The sequence below is a fragment of the Syngnathus leptorhynchus genome, chromosome 3 (assembly GCF_054491065.1).
Source record: "Syngnathus leptorhynchus isolate UIUO chromosome 3, UIUO_Slep, whole genome shotgun sequence".
Lineage (NCBI taxonomy): Eukaryota > Metazoa > Chordata > Actinopteri > Syngnathiformes > Syngnathidae > Syngnathus > Syngnathus leptorhynchus.
The window spans coordinates 17,682,794-17,703,329 of record NC_141197.1 but is presented as its reverse complement, the minus strand read 5'-3'; the positions used below and the strand labels follow the sequence as shown (position 1 = coordinate 17,703,329).

Genomic DNA, 20,536 nt, shown 5'->3' with positions numbered 1-20,536 from the left:
CAGAAAAAAAAAAAAACAAGACGGCGGCTGCTGGAGCGGAGCCACCAAAGGCAGGTCAATCTGATTAGTACAAAAAAAATGCTAATGAGACCATGACTTTTTCCCTTTTAACTTCTTGTAGTTTTTAAGGGGAAAAAAACAATCAAGCCGACTGCCTGACCGATCCGAACCGGGGTGGACAAGAGGAGGAGATAAATGACGCCAACAGGTTACGCCATGAATAAATCATGACACGCCGCGAGCGGGGGTCACGGTAATCACTGAAGGTGCCGCCGCCTTCATGTCCTCGCCATTCTCTTCTTTGCCTTTTAATGCAGTTAGGAAAGATGGCGAGGGCAGGGAGGGGGGGGGGCAGAGACGATGCAGTTGCAGGGTACCCTCTAGTGGTGCGCGTCATCTGAGTTGTTGAATGAAAAGGTTAAACGGGAGCCCAAAAGTGATGTGAGGCGAACAAGAGGCGGGGCTGGGGCTCACTTGTATGGTTGGATTTCCTTCTGGAGCCACTTCAAAATGAGGCAGCCTCCTGGACGTTTGTGCACTGCTTTCAGAATTGACAAAAGCTAGTAAAGGACGGGCTTAGATGGTAAAGCTGAACAAGAAATTGCGGTGAAGAATGTGCCGCCTTCCAATAAGACAACAAAGAAAGCACAACGAGGGTTGAGTCATACAAAATACATTTTCTGCTCTGATGAAGTACTTGAAGGCGAGTAAGGGATGGCGCCGACATAAAAAGCATCCGGCACATTTGCACGCAACTTCCACTTATGACAACATGACAAGCTTAGAAGATGTGTCCAGCATATTTTCGTGCACAACATGTGTTGAGCCACATTTTTATATTCTGCTTTGGATTTAATTGGAAAGAACCAAAATGGCACATCCAGCATATTTGTGCAAAGCCGCACAAAATTATTTTTACACTGCACTGTCATAGAAGGTGGTGCGGTATTTGGCCTAAAACACAAAAATGCTGCATCCAGCACATCCCTTGACCCGCATTTATCATTTTACACTTTATTTCTGTGTGGAGCCGCCCAAATATTTGAATCGTGACGACTTTTAGCACATTTGCACAGCAACACCGCAAAAAGACACAATTAAGTATTAGCAATGTGCAAAAATTGTCCTCTATTCATAAAAAAAAAAATGCATAACCACTAGCATTGTAATATCTGCTGTTTTTTGTAGCAGAAAATAATCACATCTTGAAAAAAAAATATTTTTCCCTACAGGTTGTCTTAAAAAAAACAGAATCAAAACGTTCTGCGCTCGCAAGGTAGGGATGCAAGGCTTCCTTCCGTTATATCAAAGCGACGTCTCTGTTTTTGTAATGCGGGATTGGTGCCCCAGGGAGCGACATTAAGCTAGGCACATCTGTCTTGGTTCTTACGGACTTTTCAAGAAAGAAAGCTTTGATTTGGGCCTCTGTGGATTGCGTACGTGGCTTTCATTGAAGCACAAAAAGATGCATCCGGCATCAAATCATTAAGTGTTAAGCCACACAAAATGCATTTGACACAATTTTCCAAGAAGAAAAAGTCAGATTTTCGAATAGGAAAGATATACTTGAAGGCTCGTAACAGATGAAAAAAAAAGTTGCATCCTGCACAACACCACCATAAGTTTGAAGCGATGCAAAATCTTTTTTTTTTTTCCAAATTTTTTCAAACAAAAAGTTCTGAAAGCTTTAATCTTGAATGCAACCGACAAATTTGTGGCCTGAGAAAATTAAATACGGCTGATGTAGCCAACACCAAAAAAAATCTGCATTCATCACAATAACACCAAATCTATTTTTCTGAAATTGAAGGCTTGAGAGATATCGTTTTGACATCCAACACAAATCTGCATCCAGCACATTTTTGCACCGCCTCCAGCACAGCACTCCACTGCATATGTTATTGATCACCTATGTAACAAGTACTGAGCCACACAAAAACGCTATTGTCTGGACTTTTGAAGAAGGAACGCTCTTGTGACTCACTGTTGAACAAAAAGAAGCCGCATCCGGCACCACAAGTGTTATTTTTACATCTTCCTAACTCATACACATCTGTCTCAAGTTCATACATGGAGAAAAAGGGGGGGGGGGGGTTCCCGAAGGAGGGTGGTGGAGGGTAGTGCTATGTAACTGGTTGACCTCACTGCGCCATTTATTTCTGTTCCATTTGGCGCAATCTGTCGGAGCAGTTGGACGCGGACGCAACATCCTCCTCCTCCTCCTCCTCCTCCTTGTGATAAAGAGGATGAGGAGGATGCTGATGAAGAGGCCTGCGGGGGTGCAACTTTCAGGACGCACCCCCCCCCCCTCTCACCTCCACCATGCATTCCCCAGCCACAAAGCACATACTCATACAAAAAAAAAAAAAAAAAGTGAGCTGGTACAAGTCACACAGAGCGAGCTCTACTCACATGGACGTGATGTTTTTGAACAAGTCAGCTATGTCCACGGCTCCGCTGCCGTTGGCTCCATCCTGCACCGCCAACAGCGGGAAGAAGCGCCCGCTGTCCGACTTATTGCAATAGATCTCGGTGGGCGAGCAGCTGCACGTCGGCGGGCAGTCCAGCATGGAGCTCAGGTGGTCCCGAAAGAGGAGGGTGAGAAGCAAGAGGACCAAGAAAAGCCGCCAGCCCCGGCAAATCCGCGGCGGCTCCAGGCATAGATCCATGTCTCCGAGGAAAGATGGAAAACAGAAGAAGAAAAGGGAGAAGAGGAGGTCCTGGTGTCCTTCCTTAGGAGAACAGAGGATGCTCTGTGCAGTGTGTGTCCTTGCCTCCTCACATATATATACATATATATATTGATATATATTTATATATATACACATGCACATACACACATACAGATCCACACACGCGCCGCGCACACACGCACAGAAATAGAAGGAGGGAAATGCAAATGAAAAATAAAAAAAAAAAACCCCGGTAATCAAGTGGAAGAAATCTCCAGGCAAACGTGCATGGTAGCTCCCCTCCGATGTTGCGCTCTCCTCCTCAGCGTGATGCTGGAGCAGGACTGACTGGATGGAGGGATGAGAGAGGGAGGAGAGAGGGTGGAGAGAGAGAGAGAGAGAGGGGAGAGAGAGGCATCGAATGAGAAGTTGGGGGCGTCAGAATCCCTCCCACCAGCGGCTGTCGTACTGACACCTGCAGAAGCTGCATGCAGTCAAGTGTGATTACAGCGAACGGGTTGATACAGTATACCAGACGCAGAAAATTAGGCATTGGTTTAATGGTTAAATATATTTTCGACTTCATGATATGTTTGGGAAAGGAGTTTTAAAAAAAAAAATGCATCATTTGAAAATAATTTGAAAATGACATCTGAGTGTATTGTTAAAACAATACTATGGAGAAAAATTTTTGACTTTTGAAGCTCTGCCCCCGAAACTCCAAAGTGCTTTTGTGTGTGTGGCTAACATCTGCATCTTTAAGTAGGAATTTGAGGATTACAATGCACGATTAAGAAGCGTGACGTGAGGCAGATTATGATCAAAGGCTGGCATCAGATTAAATGCCATTATGCCACCACGCCATTGTCTTTGCACTGTAACGCCATTTAAGCACGGCGGCATCTTTTATTCCCAGTCTTCTACTCGGCGACTAATAAAAGTCCGACCGATAAAAAGCTGAAAAATATGACAGAATTGCAAGAGAGCGAGAGAGAAGATGATCTGAGCCAAGTATCCACTCTGCATGTTTGACTTTATTGTTGACTTTATTATTTTATGCCTTCCATTACGCGCTGCTTTCACGCATCAGGCAGAAGCAAATAACCCGTGAATAGGTTGAAACTACCCCTCGCCCCCCCCCATCACGTCAAGGTCGCATGTGGCAGTACACCGGCATTGATGAATAATCCTTTCAAAGCATGAAATGTCACCTAAAAAGGAAATAAACTGGATTTTTCTCATTTTACGCAGAGATCCTGCAAATTTCTCACAGAGCCCTAATCGTATGTAATGGAATGTCGGAATTTCACACAGCAATCCCTGCCAAATGGAAGCTTCAGAGACCTATCAAAAGATTCAGAGTCACCTGTGACTTTTACACAGAGCACAGTGAATTGTCTATTTCAAACAGATATCCTGCAAAATCGACGCTCCCGGGCCCTTAAGGAAAATTCGGCATCGATTCAGATTGAGACTGGAGAATTTAGTAGCAAATCAGTGAGATTTCACAAAGATGATAGATGGCTATTATATTATTGCTATTTGACGTTCAATGTCAATCGAGTTTCTGCTCATTGAGCTGAATTCTGTGCACGTACACATTCACAAGTCTACCGGTGAGACTTTCTTTGAAGGTTTGCAGTCTTTAAACGTTTGACCGTTCTTCCGCCGTGTTGGAAGTCCTCATCCGAGAAGAAGCAGCACAGAGTTGCCGGGTACTAATTAACCAGACGCGACATGGCAACTTGGCTTCAAACAGAATTGAAAAGCGAACATGGTCTCAGATGCGCCACACTGGAGAAAACACATGCAGATTTGCTGATTCCCACCCTAAGAACAAAGTGCAGCAAGCATGCCACGGAGCACAACACAGGGTCCAATTTGCTTAAAGGGGACATAAAAGTCAGGCCCTTTTTTTCTTTAAAAATAAAAAGTCTCCTTATAACATGTAGCCTGTTGTTACCTGCTTTTAATTAATTCAGTAACAATGGACCAAAAAAAAAGCTAAATTATTCAAGTAAGAATATGCAAATATTCAAATATTCAAAACACCCAAATTTTACGAAAATGGGCAAACATACATAATTATCAAAAATCCATCCAAGCAAAAAATGTGGGATCAAAATATGGACATGTCGCGTATTGTTACCTGCTCAGGTGTTTTTGTTTTTTTTATTAATTCAACAGTAATAGAAAAAAAGCAAAATGATTCCAAAAAGAATATTTTTAAAAAGCAAATATTCAAGCAAAACAGCCAAAATATAAAAAAATGGAGAAAAAAAATATTTAAAAAGTATTGAAGAAAAAAAAATGTCAAAATTATGCAAATCCTTATTACAATCAATATTTTTTTGTATCTATGGAAATAATACACGAGAATGAAGTGCTGTCCCAAGTCTGATTTGACACCAAGCCATCTTGCATAACATCACTTGAACCAAAACAAAGTGTTTCTACGGCAAAACTGAAAACGGTGCCATGGCGGAAAACAACTTGTTCGAAAATACTTCTTGCCAACCAACCCCCATCGTGTGGCGAAGGCCTTTTCAAATAGTGTGAAGCTTGCCGCTCGTCCAGCAGGACCTAATCCAAGAGCATGCCGTCTGAGCACTCCGAGTGCTAACGTGGCGATTTATTTCAATTTGGGCAGCGACGCGGGGACCCCGCCGGGATCTGAGCATCCCCTCGCCGGCTCGCTTTGTCAGAAATTCAAAGCTAAAGCGGCTCCGAGGCTCCCCGTGTAATAAACGAGCGGTCCCGCCGGTGCTCTAAACATCATACTCCGAGTGCCGCGCTCTCTCTGCAGTCTCGCCGTCACCGTCTTTTTTCCGGCGACACGTTTTTTTTTTTCCCCGCCGTCCGTTGATCAGCACTCACAGCAACGGAGTCACAATCCACGCTAACGTCGATACTTAATTCAATCTCTGAACCGACACTCTCGGAAAAACCAGAACGGACGGACACCGAGTGATGCGTCCGTTGCATGCGCCACATGCGCAGATCAGCGGTCGCCACGGAAATGAAACCGAGCCGTAAAAACGGCACCGAGTGAATTTAAAGTATGAAAAATGGATATTAAGCCTTGTGTAATTCTTCATCCTTTGTGTATTTTTGACAGATCGTCAGAGGTGTTTTAGTAAGACGCCCGGGAAGCAACAATTTGACGCAGGAATGAATTCTTTCCATTTGTGTGTCATAAATTGGATTGCAATCCAAAGCAATTGGACATTGACAAGGATGTTAAGGAGGTTTTTTTTTTTTTGTGCTGGGATGAAAACATCAGCTATCGCTTGAAGGTGCAGAAATGTGGAAAAGCATCAAAGCCATCAGGTGAAATGGCCTCTCACTCGCAAATCTTCATCATGTCGGACAGGAAGACACAGTCAAGAGCTCTTTGCCGGCCATTTACGAGGCGCTCTGCACTTATTGTGCGAGCGGCAAACCAGCGGCGACCAGACGGCGAATTACCCAACCTCAAAATGTCCAAATTAGCGCTAACGTGATTAAAGGAGACCATTAATATTGAACTAGAACGGCGCCTGCAGGCCTTAAACATCACCCCCCCCCCCCCTTTCTCCACTTCCCATTCGACCGGATTAGTTTTTTTTTTTTTTTCCCCCTTTCCCAACTGAGCAAATGGCTCCGCGGTTAGCATGAACATGCTGAACTGCAGTTTTGGGATGAGCATTAGCGGTTTGGAGAAGGAGGGGCATTTGTTCTATTCAATTATCAGATAGAAAACCTGATAGAGGATGACTTCAAAACATCTAAGTGCTTAATGTAGTGCAGACCCCCCCTAACTCCCCCCCCCTCCTCGTTGGCCTTGGGTAAACAGAATGCTTTAATGCCTGAGGTGCCAATAGTACACAAAATCTGTACTTAAGTAGAATTCCAGATAGCTATGTAAACAATATTTGGATACATGAACACAAAGTAATCAAAAAAAGTAATCATTTTAATCAGCTTTTTGTGTTCCTAGAATGTATCATTGATGCTTATTTAAAAGATGTCAACTTTTTTTTGGCACATATCTAGATATATTTTCATGTTTGACCTTGAAAAGCTTGCACAAGTTGCAGTTTAACATGTTATTTATTTATTTATTGATATGATTTTTCTGGGGGGAAAAAAAAAGTCCCACCTGCAGCTTAGTTCAGAGATATTACTAATTACAAAAAAAAAGTCGACATAATGAAAACCTAAAAACATGCTCAGAAGCGCATTTAAAAAAAAATAAAAAATCTGAATATACAATTTACAACACCTCAATCTGGTGTTTTTAAAGGTGCCTTAAGAAAATGCATTCAACAAATAATATACCAAAAAAACGTATTAATATCAGTGTCGTGATTTTTTTTTTTTTTTTTGCTTGAACCATAGTTGACTTTACATCTGTCATTCCTTTAAATCGCCCCGTCATCCGGGGAGGCTGAAAAAGTCACCAACTCATTTTGACAAAGGAGAAAGTACAGATTTCTCCCTTCAAACATAGTCCACAGAGACACCCGCTGCCTTCTTTATATCTTTTTTGAATCAAAATGACCAAATTGATTTTTGAGGGGGCGGGGGGTCGAGGCAGGAAAAGGCAGATGGGAGGGGTCATTGACAGATAGATGAAGAGCGAGATAGAAACAAGGGCTGGAGAGGAATATGCGGGCGGATGATGGAAGAAGAAGAAGAAGAAGAAGAAGCGTGAGCGAGGGTTGGCCAGCAAAAAATAGAATGACTCCCCAATCAATTGTGCATTGGATGACCCCCCGTGGAACCACGGTGGGGGGGGGCCTCCTTCTGTGAGGCCCGCCAAAGGAGGGGTCATAATAGGCCAATACATTAGACAGTAAATGCCATTTACTGCTATGGAAACCTGGCTGGAGGTAGTCAACTTTGTATTTATAGGCCACTTTTTGCACCTCCCGCAGTTCCAGTCTTGTTTTTCCGTCCGCCAGCGGTTGCCGCCCAGAAGATGGGCAAACAGATCAAAACCAGTCAAGGTTGCCGTGTCGGTAGCTGTCAGTTGCAATTACGTCAGGCTTGATTGATTTTTGATCGCTTACAATTAAGGCAAAGGGGGAGGGGACAGGTATTGATAAACGCTGGAAGGAAACTGATTAGATTATTTGAACTCCAATTAGCTGTCAGCGTAGTTGTTTAATGTTGATGACACGGACAGCCCTTTTCTTTTTTTTTGTTTATGTAGACTAAAGGTTATTTATTCGGCGTCGGAATAGTAGAACAAGAAATGAAGTTGTCTCAATCAATTCTATTTGTGAGCAAAGATGGGCAAAAAAAATGAAAGGTGGCCCGTTGAGTTGTAAATGAAATGTATATTCCAAAATTCACTATGTCACCTTTTTGTGTGTTCAAATAATAATTTGGTTTGTAGTGTCAAAGTGCAAAAGACATTTTCATTCCACATAGCCTGCATCTGTTTCAAATTCTCACAATCCATCCTGACGCCTTCATGAGTTTTTTGTTGACACCTAACGAGATTTGGGGGGATCTATTGTGAGGAAGGGAAGCTCATCTTCTCCTCCCGCACGCTCTTTATCTCCAATCGGATGATGAATAATTAATTCCTTCAGACTCGCCATATTGTCTCGGAGAGAGAGAGACCGCGTAGTGTCGCACGCCGCCATCCCACGGGAGCGATCGGCGCACAAAAGCGGCGGAAGCGGGGCCCGGACTCGCCACGGCGACAACAAACGGCGAGCGACTAATGCGCAGGGGAGGAGAAGACATGAGGGAAGGTTGCAGGTAATGGCTCTTTGCGAGCTCTATTCATTAAACAGAGTGTCTGAACAATAGCGTACGTAATGCATCTGCTTTAACCATGCTGCATTATGGATGAGTCGAAAAAAAACAAACCAGCTTTATATGCCGAGCGGGTTAAAGACTTAAACTGGTTGCTGTGGGACTTTGGAGGAAGAAGTGTAGGGGGGGGGGGGGGCATGTTGGGATGGTGATTATAAGCCTCAATAAGAACAATAAAACATTCTATCTGAAATCATATCAAATCTGAGTGAGAAGACGGGGTGACATAAATGATTTATGTTTCCAATCGCTGAGCACATCTCAAGGAATTATTTGAAAATAAAGTTTGGAAAGAAATGTATTTTTCATGCCGGCTGGAGGTAAAACGTCAATAAATACGCAACGACTTCAGGGGCCACATGAGATGTGACCGAGGCCACGGCAAAATGTCTGCTTCTGAGTGAGCTTTATGTGGTTGGTCTGGAATGAAAAAAAAATGGCTGATTCAAAACAAAATGGCCGACTTCCAGATTAATTTCTGATGGTTTTGCGCATTTTGTTGCAATATGATGTTATTTTTCAAATTTAAAGCCCACTTTTTTTAAATCTAGCTTTAACTATTTATCCATTTAGGTTTCTTAATTTGTTGATCGAGTTGATAACTAATATTTATTTGACTAATTTACAGTATTTTCAGTCTTTTATCACTATTTACTTCAACATGGTTCTTATAGTCTTTTTTTTTTGGTCAGTAGGTCTTTTGTGCTCATGATTTTCTTTTTTTTATATATATACTGTGGATTACATTTTAGTAATAGTTAGCTCTGGAGAAACTGCGCTGCACAATTGCAATGGGATCTCAATGCTTGTCTGTTGCCTCCAGTCTAGATGGTGTTTCCCCAGGTCATAAGTCACCCACCCACAAATGTTTCTCAAGAAATCCCAAGATGACAACGCAACAGCATCGGGCGCGTCAGTCACAAGACGGCTCCCCCGGTTGCCGAGTTTATTCCCAAGTGGCTCGACTAAGCGCCACACCATTGTTGACCCGGATGAGTCACCACAGCGTCGCTGTTACAAGTGTGTGCACTTGTGAACAATTTCCTCCTCAGAGGCACACATACATGCATGGACACACGCAAGTGCTGCGCTTGTTTTCTTGTTGTCAAGAGACGGTAAAGTGGCTGACGGAGGACGAAATAACTTGATTACCATGATAAAGAGGAAAAAAAAGTGACAGCAACAGTTGAAGTGAGTACTTTTGAACGGTAATACGTTTTGAAAGGATTTACTTGGACTTAATGAGCTCACATTAGTTTTTAAATCTTATTTATTTACCATATTATTGTGCTGTGAGTGTGTACAGTATACCATACATATATTGTGTACTTCACAAGGGCTCAACAATGCCATATTAGGATTACGGTTAATGTAATTAGTCTTCCAATTAATGCCATTAATTATTATTATTATTATTATATTTTATTCTCCTCACTTATTATTATTATTATTATTATTATTATTATTATTATTGTGGTTGGGCAGCATGGAATCTGGGTCTTGTAAATATATTTTATAATTATTTATTGGGTATTTGTGTATTTTATACTTAAATTATTTGCACTTTTAAACATGATTTTTATATGATTACAATCACCCATGTTTGATTAATGAATGATTAGGAGGACAATCCATAGGCAAAGCGCGAGCATGCATAAGTTCTGCATTTAATCGTCACCTCTAACTTTCACTTCTCAGTTTCCAGCCAAGTGAGCACATGTGCTTTATGGTGTTAATAAAATATCACACAAGTCACATATTGTGCATGTGGTGTGATAAAAGGAGTCTAAAAAAACCCAACAACTTCCCATCCAGCAGCAACACCATAGCAACACGTAGAAGGATTAATTAGAATATGGTAAGTCGTCGTCGCAGCAGCAATCGGCGGTGTGAGTTCCCACAAGAACGACCGAGTTGAAGCCTCAAGCAAACACGGCGAGACGGCGCTCTATTAAAAGAAAGGATGCCTTTTGACACCCATTATTTAGGTCGCTGACGTCATTAACTGCTTTTTACAGATGACGAGCGTGAAGCGGTTGGGGTAAGAAGCAGAGCCTCTAAATCTGAAACTAAAATTGTACGGGTATAATTATCTTGGGATGTCGTTTAGGAGTGAGGGAAGAATGAAGCGGGAGCTCCATATTGAGAGAAGCCAAATGAGGTGACTCGGGCATCTGTCTGGAATGGTTAGGTGTTTTGGGCACGCCCCACCTTGAAAAGGCCTTAAGGAAGACGGCTGGAGAGAAAACACCCTAATGGATGGATGGATGGATGGATGGATGGATGGATGGATGGATGGATGGATGGATGGATGGATGGATGGATGGATGGATGGATGGATGGATGGATGGATGGATGGATGGATGGACGGACGGACGGATGGGGTCGTGAAGTTAGTCAGAGGCCTCATATGCCCTCCTGCCATTCTCTTTCTCATTAGCATAATTCTGCTTTAATCAGCACCTCCTCTTCCACTTCCACTGCAGCAAAGATCTGAAAATGACCCAAAACTTTGACGGTGCGTCCCCGTGCTCCCAAAGAAGGAGAGAGGTGCGGAGATATCCTAAGGATTTTGATCCCACTCCTCCTGCTTTTTGAAAAAGGAAAGTCTTTGATGTGCTGATGGCGCCGTGCTCTAATGAGGCGACGTGTGCGTGTGCCCCCGCCCGCCCGCCCGCCATCACAGAGTGAGGAAAACACACGCGCGCACATACACACATAACTTTCCTGATGTTCTTACTTGGTTGGAGCCAGGCACCATCACAGAACTTGCTTTGTGGCAGTGCATCCTTGCTTTCCATTATTTAAAGCTCCTCCTGTGGGTTATTTCAAAGCCTTCTGTTTATTTCCATTTGGCAAGGTGGCGTTTTCTTGGGTAACTGGCGAGAGAAAAGAAAATGGAAAGTCTGTTCAGTCATTGGCATTGGAAAAGAAAGCAAGACATTTTAATATTAAATAAATATTAAATGCACTAAAATGTGACTTATGAGGTTTTGTCCCAATGCCAGCAATATGTCGTATAGTTTATGATACATTTTTAAATTATTTATTTTATAAATTATATTTTTCATAGAAACAAATTTCTGAATTATTTAGAAAAATATTTGTCAAATGTATGTTTTTCTTAATTGCTTACAATCAATTATTTTATAAATTATATTTTTCATAGAAACAAATTTCTGAATGATTAAAAAAGATATATATATATTTTTAAAACTGCATTTGTCAAATGTATATATTTTTTTATTGCTTACAATAAAAAGAACTAATCATTCAATTCTGTAAATGAAGAAAAGACAAAAATAATTGTATTTCAATGAAGCAATTTTAGAGATAAAAATGAATGCAACAAGAAAATCTCAGACTCAACGCTCGTATGCTGGATTTAAGAATGGACCAACTGTGCCTACTCTTCATTTCGACTCTAAATATATAGCGGCACATTTGTGTGTGTGTGTGTGTGTGTGTGTGTGTGTGTGTGTGTGTGTGTGTGTGTGTGTGTGTGTGTGTGTGTGTGTGTGTGTGTGTGTGTGCTGGTTTGAAAACATTATCAGGCTATGGACTACTTCAAGGACAAACCCAAGGCCAGGACAAGAGGTTGGAAAGCCAAAAGAGCATTTATCTCACATCACAATGTTCAAACCAGTCAAGGCTGGACCTCCTGCAGCAAATACAAACAATTCACAGTGGAAAAAAAACTTCCCAAACTTTTCATTATTGCCTTGAAAGTGGAGAACGTCTCATACCAAACGCATGCTGTGATGCCGTGCAACTGTGGCCTTGATACATAAATTGGAGAGAAGAAATCATGCGTGCTCAGCTGTTCCCCTGCAGCTTTCACACAGCGTTAGTAAAACATGTCCACTGAGTTGGACTGTGGTTAAGTGACTTCTAATTGTCCCTAAAAGTGTTGTGGAGAGTGTTCCGCTACTTAATGAGCGCGGCCTATTATTGTAAAAGCGTGCCATGACGCTTAATATGCTCGTGTTACAGCATGGAGGATTAAACGAGTCCAAAAAGTAAGTGGATTCCAATTTATACATGATGCATAATTCATTCGGACCAATGGAGCGCATGCAAAAGTTTTTCATGAATGTGCTTAATTAAGAACGATTTAAAGCAGTCGTTGCTAGTCTTTCACGCCATTGGGAAAAAAAATTCAGTAATTATATGATATTGGTAGTAGCAAATTAAGTCTCACATTTCATCGTCAAGGCGGAGAGATATTTATTAATAAAAGAGCATTTCTGATAGTTACAGGTGTCTGGATGGTTGAAGATGACAAGTGAAGACCACACGTAAATTCTAAGAGGTAAGAAAGATGTCCCACAATTGGTTCGAAGTCGCACAGCAGGGAAATGAAGTGTACTGAAAAGGAAAGTGAGCGTTAGTCTCCATTTCGCTGTCAAGATGAAAAGCACTTAAAATGTGTGTTCCATTGTGTGTGTGTGTGTGTCTATTTTCTCATTCCCCTTCCATCATTCCAAAGCAAACTTTTATCATCACCAGGCAGCTCATGTGGCTTCATTCGCAGTGGCCTCTTTATAATTCACCCGACCATCATGTCTGCTGCCAGTTGATAGGTTGGGGTGATTTACAGTGAAGCCAAAAAGGCAAAGTGAGATAATATCGATATTATTAGACAAATTCAGGAATTACAAGATCAAATATTACCAAATAATACAATTACCACCCAGAAAAAGCCAGAAATAACAAAACTATTACAAAACTTTGAGTGTGGAGTGCCCCAAGGCTCAACCTTGGGCCCCTTTTATTTATACTAGCTCTCTCTCTCTCTCTCTCTAGGATCCATTTTTTGGTCTCTTCTTCCTCTGTTATGGAGATTGTTTATTATTTTAGAAAATATTAATTTTAGAAAAATTAAAAGCTTAGGTGAAGTTGTCATGCAACGGCATCAAGCCCACTTGTTTTGAATTTTTATTATTCAGCTGCCATGCCCATCAAAATCAACAAAATGTGTCAAGAAGTTGTCGCTGCTAACATTCTTTCCCTTGACGACGCCAGCCATTTGTGTTCCGCCTCAGCCCGCCGTGACTCTGACGGGATAAGCTAATCAGCGCTCGCCTCGGGGATTAAATTCCTTATCGTATCTGTACCACCCGCCAGGTTAAGTACGCCACCACAATTGTAACTTTTTTTTTTCTAAGAAAGCTTCATTTTAAATCAAGATTTGAGCAAGGACATAGTTACTTAATTGCTTTCTATTTTAGAGAAGGACCCAACCCTGCTGACTCACACGCACAGACTTCAACAAGATATGACTCACAATAAGATTGTGTGTCAGCGATCAGAACGCTTGACCCGAATTGAATGACATTCGAGCAAGTCAAAAGGAAACCATGCGGCCCAAAAAAAAGTAAGCAACTTTTATGCTCGGATCAAACAACACGCTTTCTGTTGGCATGTTTACGCATCCTCACTTAAAAAAAGACCCCAAATATTTCAAGGCAAGACAGAAATTACAAGGTGAGATATTACCAAACAAACACAAAAGAAAAATTATTAAACAGAAGCAATAATAAAGAACGACAAGACAAAACCGTGAAGTATAAGACAGACATTGCGGTACAAAGCAATAAATATCACAAGACATAAAGAAAAATTATAAAGGCAGATATTATGAGACAAATCCAGAAATTTCTTTCCATCCATCCATTCCTCCATTCTTCCTTCTGGGTATCAACGTTATGTTATGTAGATGTGTTTTGTTGCTATGAAACCTGCTCTTGCCTCTGGCCGTCAATCAAGAAGTGATGCTGGATGTCATGGTAACAACATCCATCTGGCTGCCGGGACTCAGCCCAACAGGCTTCTTGTCTTCCTCGTCCATGTTTATGTACGGATTACGCCAAATCCACGAGAGATGGCTTTTGTCACCTACCAAAATTCCTAAAATGGCGGCGTAGGGATGAGCGGATCGATAAGATACGGTTAACGCAATGAACTAAGCGTTTTTGTTTTTTTTCAAATGTAATTTTGCCGTCATTTTTTTCTATCCATTGTGCTCTCAGCTATCACACATCAGGATGAAATTAAAATCGTTTATTTCGTCAATGACCACCGTAGACGAACGACGCAAGAAAACGGGTTTGTTTACATTGTTCGGCACACGTGTTGCATGGTTTCGTTCAACGTGCCACTCGAGCGTTCCTCCCGGATGAAATTGCAGTAGGACTGAATGAGCAGGGATGAAAATACCCCCTTCAGTGACTGCAAATGACTTTAGTGAGGCCCCCTGACTTTGACTGCAATATCAGAGACAGCGACGAGTCTGAGCCGTAAGCTCTTGTGTTCTTTTAAACATGAACTACAGAAAGGCGCCCGCTTGGCTCATCATGACTTACGAGGCTTTACTCTAGCCATGGTGGCCAAACACCTCACGGTGTTATATAATTTGTGAAACACTATTTAAAACCCTAACCCGGTTTGCAAAAGCCTTATTTGAAACCATATCCTGTCATTCAAACCCAAACCCAGGCTTGGTCATCTGAACAAAACTTGGTGATGGCGAGACAACGCCAGTCAGTATCTTTTCCCCGTTTCCGTGTTCTGATAGTCCTCAACCGTGAGTTCTGCTGGTCACGAGTGAACAAAGCTGTCTGCTGGTAAGGCGCGCGACTCCTCTAAGTGACTCGAAGTCATTCAAGCTTGGAAACGTCCCCCGTTTACTTTGATTCGGCCGCGACGGGACACAAATGGGGTTGTACTCTGTTATTTTCTCAAGGTCATTAGAGTGACTCCCCCTCGCCTCTGTCGCCTTGATGCCAAGCGCCCGCCCGGCTGTTGAACTGTCCGGTCGGCTGTCAGCGCCACACAATGGAAAGTGCCTCTTTTATTAAGCGCACCTCTTTTCCTCCTCCTTGTCCTCCAAAGACTGCCGCACGACACTTCCTGACAACTTTGCACCCCGGCGACCTCCCGGGTAATTGGTGGACACATGGTCATTGGGAGTATCTGTGTGTACGTGTGTGTGTGTGTGTGTGTGTGTGTGTGTGTGTGTGTGTGTGTGTGTGTGTGTGTGTGTGTGTGTGTGTGTGTGTGTGTGTGTGTGTGTGTGTGTGTGTGTGTGTGTGTGTGTGTGTGTGTGTGTGTGTGCATGACAGTACAAATCTATCCGTCCATTCTCGAGAGCATTTTTTTTTTTTTTGAAAATTGATATGAATATTCCTAAAGACTGTTTGCATGCTAATTACATAAAAATATTATGTGGTTTGGCAGTTTACTAGTTAATGGTTTTGTGAGCTCTCATTTAATGTACATAAAAATGATTGTGTCCAAATACATCAAATCTAACGTTTTTTTTCTCTCTGATTGATTTTGAGAAAATATGCCGTTGAATAATTGATGAACGACACAACTCATTTATCCAGGGACATGTAGATGATAAGAATAACCTGCCAAAATTGTTCAGCCACTTTTTGGCAACCCGAAAAGTTTGGCGAGCCGTCGCAGCAGCTGGACGAATGGACGATGGTGCAAACGAACTATCAAGGCGTGCATTTTAAGGCGCTAATGATCCAACCATCGTGGCCTTTTTTTTTTTTTTTTACAAATAAAATGGCCGCCACAACATTGTGGTGTAGTACGTGCGCAGTTTATGACCAAGTTCCATTTATACGGTCGCAATCCAATTTGTACTTAACGGGCATTTTATTTGGACCAGGTGGTGCTGCTTTAAACGTTAACAATTCTTTTAAACGGTATTTGGTGGAAAAACATTTTAAAGCGCTGCTGGAGACATTCAATGGATGGGAAGCTTTGAATTGCTATGCGGATATCTAATGAGAGTCAGGCAGGGGTTGTTTTTTTTTTTTTGGGCGTTTAAGTGGAGTTGACAGCTGTGACAAGTGCGACTCTCTCAAGTATTAGTCACCACCGAACCTTTCATTTTGGCTCTTGCGTAAACGGGATGATGGACGCGCCAAGGAGGTGGTCACAATAATGGCACTGGGTTTATTCTACTGTACTGGATGTTTTTTTATATCCCGCTTGTCTTTTGTCTTCAGCCTTTTCCCCGATCTGAAATTTCATTGTTGCAGCTATCATGCACCCGAGTTCCCCGTCGTAGCATCTCCAAATTGAATTTAGAACTTCATACTGCCACTTTTCCCGGATACGACAGATATTTCGTCTCAGGGACGGGCAAACTTGACAATACTTTTCTTTTGCACTTGGTGGAGTGGCCGAAGTGATTCTATTCACTTCAATGAAGATTTATTTTTTTCCCTTATCAGCATTTTGATGTTGCTATGAATAAATTTGTTTGGACCAAATATTTTTACTGAGCTGTAGGCACCGATGAGGGAAATTTTATGAGAAAGCCTGGAGCCACCAAGCAAAGTGTGACCTCTAACCACTCACACGAGTGTACATTACTGATATGAAGACAGTGCAAGGAGGTGCCATGATTCATAGCTTGTTTATTCTCCATTAAATGCTCCTTTGCCTTTTATTTAACATTTTGCTGCGGAGGGCTATTTGGCGCAATAAAAAATGATTCAGTTGGACGTTCTTAGTGATTAGAGGCTCATAAAATACTGCAAAATTCAACACTTTTTAATTATTTGCTTAAAAGCTGTTGAATTAGATTTTTTTTTTTAATGCCCTCTCCGGTATTCTAACAAGGTATAAGCTTTCCGTAAAGAAAGCCGTACGACTCGATGCTCTCCCATGATATCAAGTACAGCAGATTTAAAAGTTTAATCTGAATTTAGAAGCATATTTTTTCCAGTAAACGAGGGATGTTCCATTATAGGTGACCGGACTACGCTCCACTGTATACCAGTGAAATTTTCAATCACTATGAAATTTCCCCCATGCACCAAAATGCAAATGGGGAAAGCCAAGCATACATCAATCCAGATTTTATAGTGTTTGTCCAGACGAGAGAGAGAGGCAGGTGAGCTGGACTCAATCCCAGATGACAGAGGCGGGATCCAATCCCGACTGGTTGCCAGTTGATGTCAGCGCATCTTTTAACAAAACATGATTACACAGTACCGTTCAAAATATAAAGGACAATTTATGCTATAGGCGCAGGAATGTCAAACATATTTTTTCCGTGGGCCGCATTGTAGTCATAGTTTATTTAGAGGGCCGTTATGACTGTCAACCCAAATAAATGTATCAACGCCTCATATTATATCCAGTATAAGCAACAAACCAAACAAATAACTTGTTTTAAAATCAGACGAGTAAAAACTTTTCAAATATTTCAAAAAGATGGATTTTAAAAGTAAAGACCATTTGTAATTTTAGTAATGACATAAATTAAACGCACAATTTGTCTTGGCGGGACACATATGATGTGGCGGGCCGTATCTGGCCCCCGGGCCTTATGTTTGACACCTATGACCTATAATGTCAATAACTATATCCGCCAGAATCACTGTGAGAAACAAAATTACACTGCAGCATGTGTTTATGCTTCATCGAACTGTCGCTGTTGTGTGACCGACCAGTCCTGAGCGCGCACATCACTTTGGAGTCATCCTCATTTTTGCTGAGATTTGATTGACTCAGTCTCCCCTTTGCAACAACTTGCTAATGTAGCAGATAGCAAAGTGAGAATGTCGTAAAACGGCAAATAAACGGTAAACGGAGTGTAATTAAATTCTGCTTTATCGACACCGTATGGTGCCTAAAGCTCTTTACGAATCCTCACACCAATGGGTGAAGATGGCAGGTAAAAAAAAAAAAAAAATAATCAAACATGTTAGAGCAAGGCAAGGCAGCCAAATGTGCAAAGCTGACAGATTTCTCCAGTGGAGGAAGGGCGATCAAAGATGCTGCCGAAGCAAGATCCTGCAGCATGGCGGCAATCTGGCACGCTGCTAAAATGGTCAGACCTAACAGCCCGTGCATTTACTATTTGGTAACGCTTTAAAATTAATGATCAAATTCCTAAATATCTATTGCATGATTGATTCTTATTTTGCCCCAGCCAGCATCCCCCCCAAAAAATATCAAGCCTCTGCGACCCGACTTTGTGATCAAACACTCAAAGCAACAAAGAGATAATTACAGGTAGATTTGAACTTTTTTTTCTAAAAGTCATAGCTATAAATTGAGACCCGTGATGCACGTTTATTTACGTCAAACTTAAAAATATATATCTTATTTGGGTGAAGGAAGAAAACAGCACTTGATTTTTGAAGCATTGCCACGTGCTAGAAGCAAATTTCAACAGAAAAAAAAAAAGTCAAGCACAGTTTGATATGTTGCAATTAGCAAACTTTAAAAGCCAAAATGGAACAGAAGGCAAAACCAGGTAAGCACTCAGTTTTTTTTTTTTTTTTGTTTTTTTAACGGCTGCCACAATTTAGCATTGCAGTGCATGTAAAGGCTGTGATTATGTGCTGATTGCCGAATGGAGATTGCACACCTGTTTTGCACGAACCGGCCACCACTTTTGTATACTATCCATCCATCCATCCATTTTCTGAACCGCTTAGTCCCCACGGGGGTCGCCTGTATGCTGGAGCCTATCCCAGCCGTCATCGGGCAATAGGCGGGGGACACCCTGAACCGGTTGCCAGCCAATCGTAGGGCACACAGAGACAAACAACCAATCGCACTCGAACTCACACCTAGGGACAATGTGGAGGTCTCAACCGGCCTACCAAGCATGTTTTTGAGATGTGGGAGGAAACCGGAGTGCCCGGAGAGAACATGCAAACTCCACACAGGGAGGGCCGCAGGTGGAATCGAACCCGCACCCTCCTAACTGTGAGGCGCATGTGCTACCCAGTGCGCCACCGAGGCGCCCTTTTGTATTCTACTATGTGCTTAATAGAAAAATTTTGAATTGCATTGATTGTAATGCATCTGATTATTTTATTCTTTTTTGTCTGGGCATACCGCGGAAAGTCGAGGGCGGAGTTTGCACCCTATAATAACGATGGCGGCTCAGCGGGATTCAGTCGATGCCTTCTGATTCCTTCACGTGTTGTTTTGACTTGCCTGACTTGAACACGTTTGTAGGTTTGATTTATAAATTGCTCAAAAAATTGATTGGACCAGAGTTTGAAAAAAAACACAGCAAATCATTTTAATTTAAAGAGCCCAAAGAATTTGAATTTCTCATTTTTATTCACAAACTAGTAGTCTCGCTTAGCAACATGACGTTTGGTAGGCATTTCTCCCCCCCAAAAAAAAGACTGGGCCGGTCTTCCATTTTGCTTTGAAGTGCCAACATAACTTGTCCTTTAGATGTTGCTCCAAATTTCGAACCTTGTACAGTAGCTAGCTGTCCGACTCGGGAATATAAAACTCTTGATCTGTCGTCATTGCGCGTGAATGGAGCATATTTGAGATTCGTAACGAGCGAGCTCGCCATCAACCCGTAAAGAAAGAGATTAGTCGTGGGGAGACAAGACACAAAGAATCGTGCCGATGAAAGGCAAAAGCGGGAGATCGTCAAGGCGGCGTGATGAAATATTCAAGTATTCCAATAGATATTCTTCAGTAGAGAACATGTCCCCTGGAATTAGGCCAAACTTAAGACGGCGACGTACGAACAAAGCCGCTTGTTCTTCATTCTGTTGGAGTTCTCAAACCAATCGCCGTCTCCCCCCCTTGACATTTTCCTTTTCCGGGCGAGCGTAGTAAGATCGACTCCACCTGTCCCCCTCCGCCTCCCACATCCCGCTCCGTCCTTGCGGATTTATTCGCTGACGAGGCATTCTGCGGCGTAGGGGTGACGGCAAGGGCTGATGGCCCATTTCGCAGGTCATTCCAAATGGAGCCAGGTGCCGTTTGCCAACTTTGCTAGTCGCTTGTTGTTGTTTGCCGGGCCTGAAAGATGGATGAGGCCTCATTAGGAAGGCAACCGTTACACGCCGGTCGAAGCAATAAATGAAGCGTTCTGTGTCGTGTCGCAAATAATAATGTTTTGTCCCACTTGGACCCTCGCGAGCTCCCCTCCCCTTTGCCCTGCTGCTTCACTTTCAATCCGAAGTCACGAGGTGGCTTGTTTGGAACTTTTCCAGGAGTACGATAGGACCTCTGAGGTTAACTATAATCAGTACAAT

General features: G+C 42.2%; 1 protein-coding gene across 3 annotated transcripts in view; it reads right to left on the bottom strand.

Annotated features, from left to right (window-relative positions):
- Positions 1-20,536, bottom strand: part of ntrk3b (neurotrophic tyrosine kinase, receptor, type 3b) — a 135,500-nt gene that overhangs the window by 98,069 nt on the left and 16,895 nt on the right. For 2 of the 3 annotated variants that reach the window (XM_085908082.1, XM_085908083.1), the window contains 2 exons: positions 11,224-11,362; positions 2,413-3,020 (listed from right to left, as the gene is read on the bottom strand). In XM_085908082.1, the coding sequence (XP_085764208.1) occupies positions 2,413-3,020; positions 11,224-11,271 (656 nt within the window). In that variant the 5' untranslated portion in view covers positions 11,272-11,362. Of the gene's footprint in view, positions 1-2,412; positions 3,021-11,223; positions 11,363-12,741; positions 12,852-20,536 lie in introns of all 3 variants that reach the window. The other variant, XM_085908081.1, reaches the window with a different exon arrangement.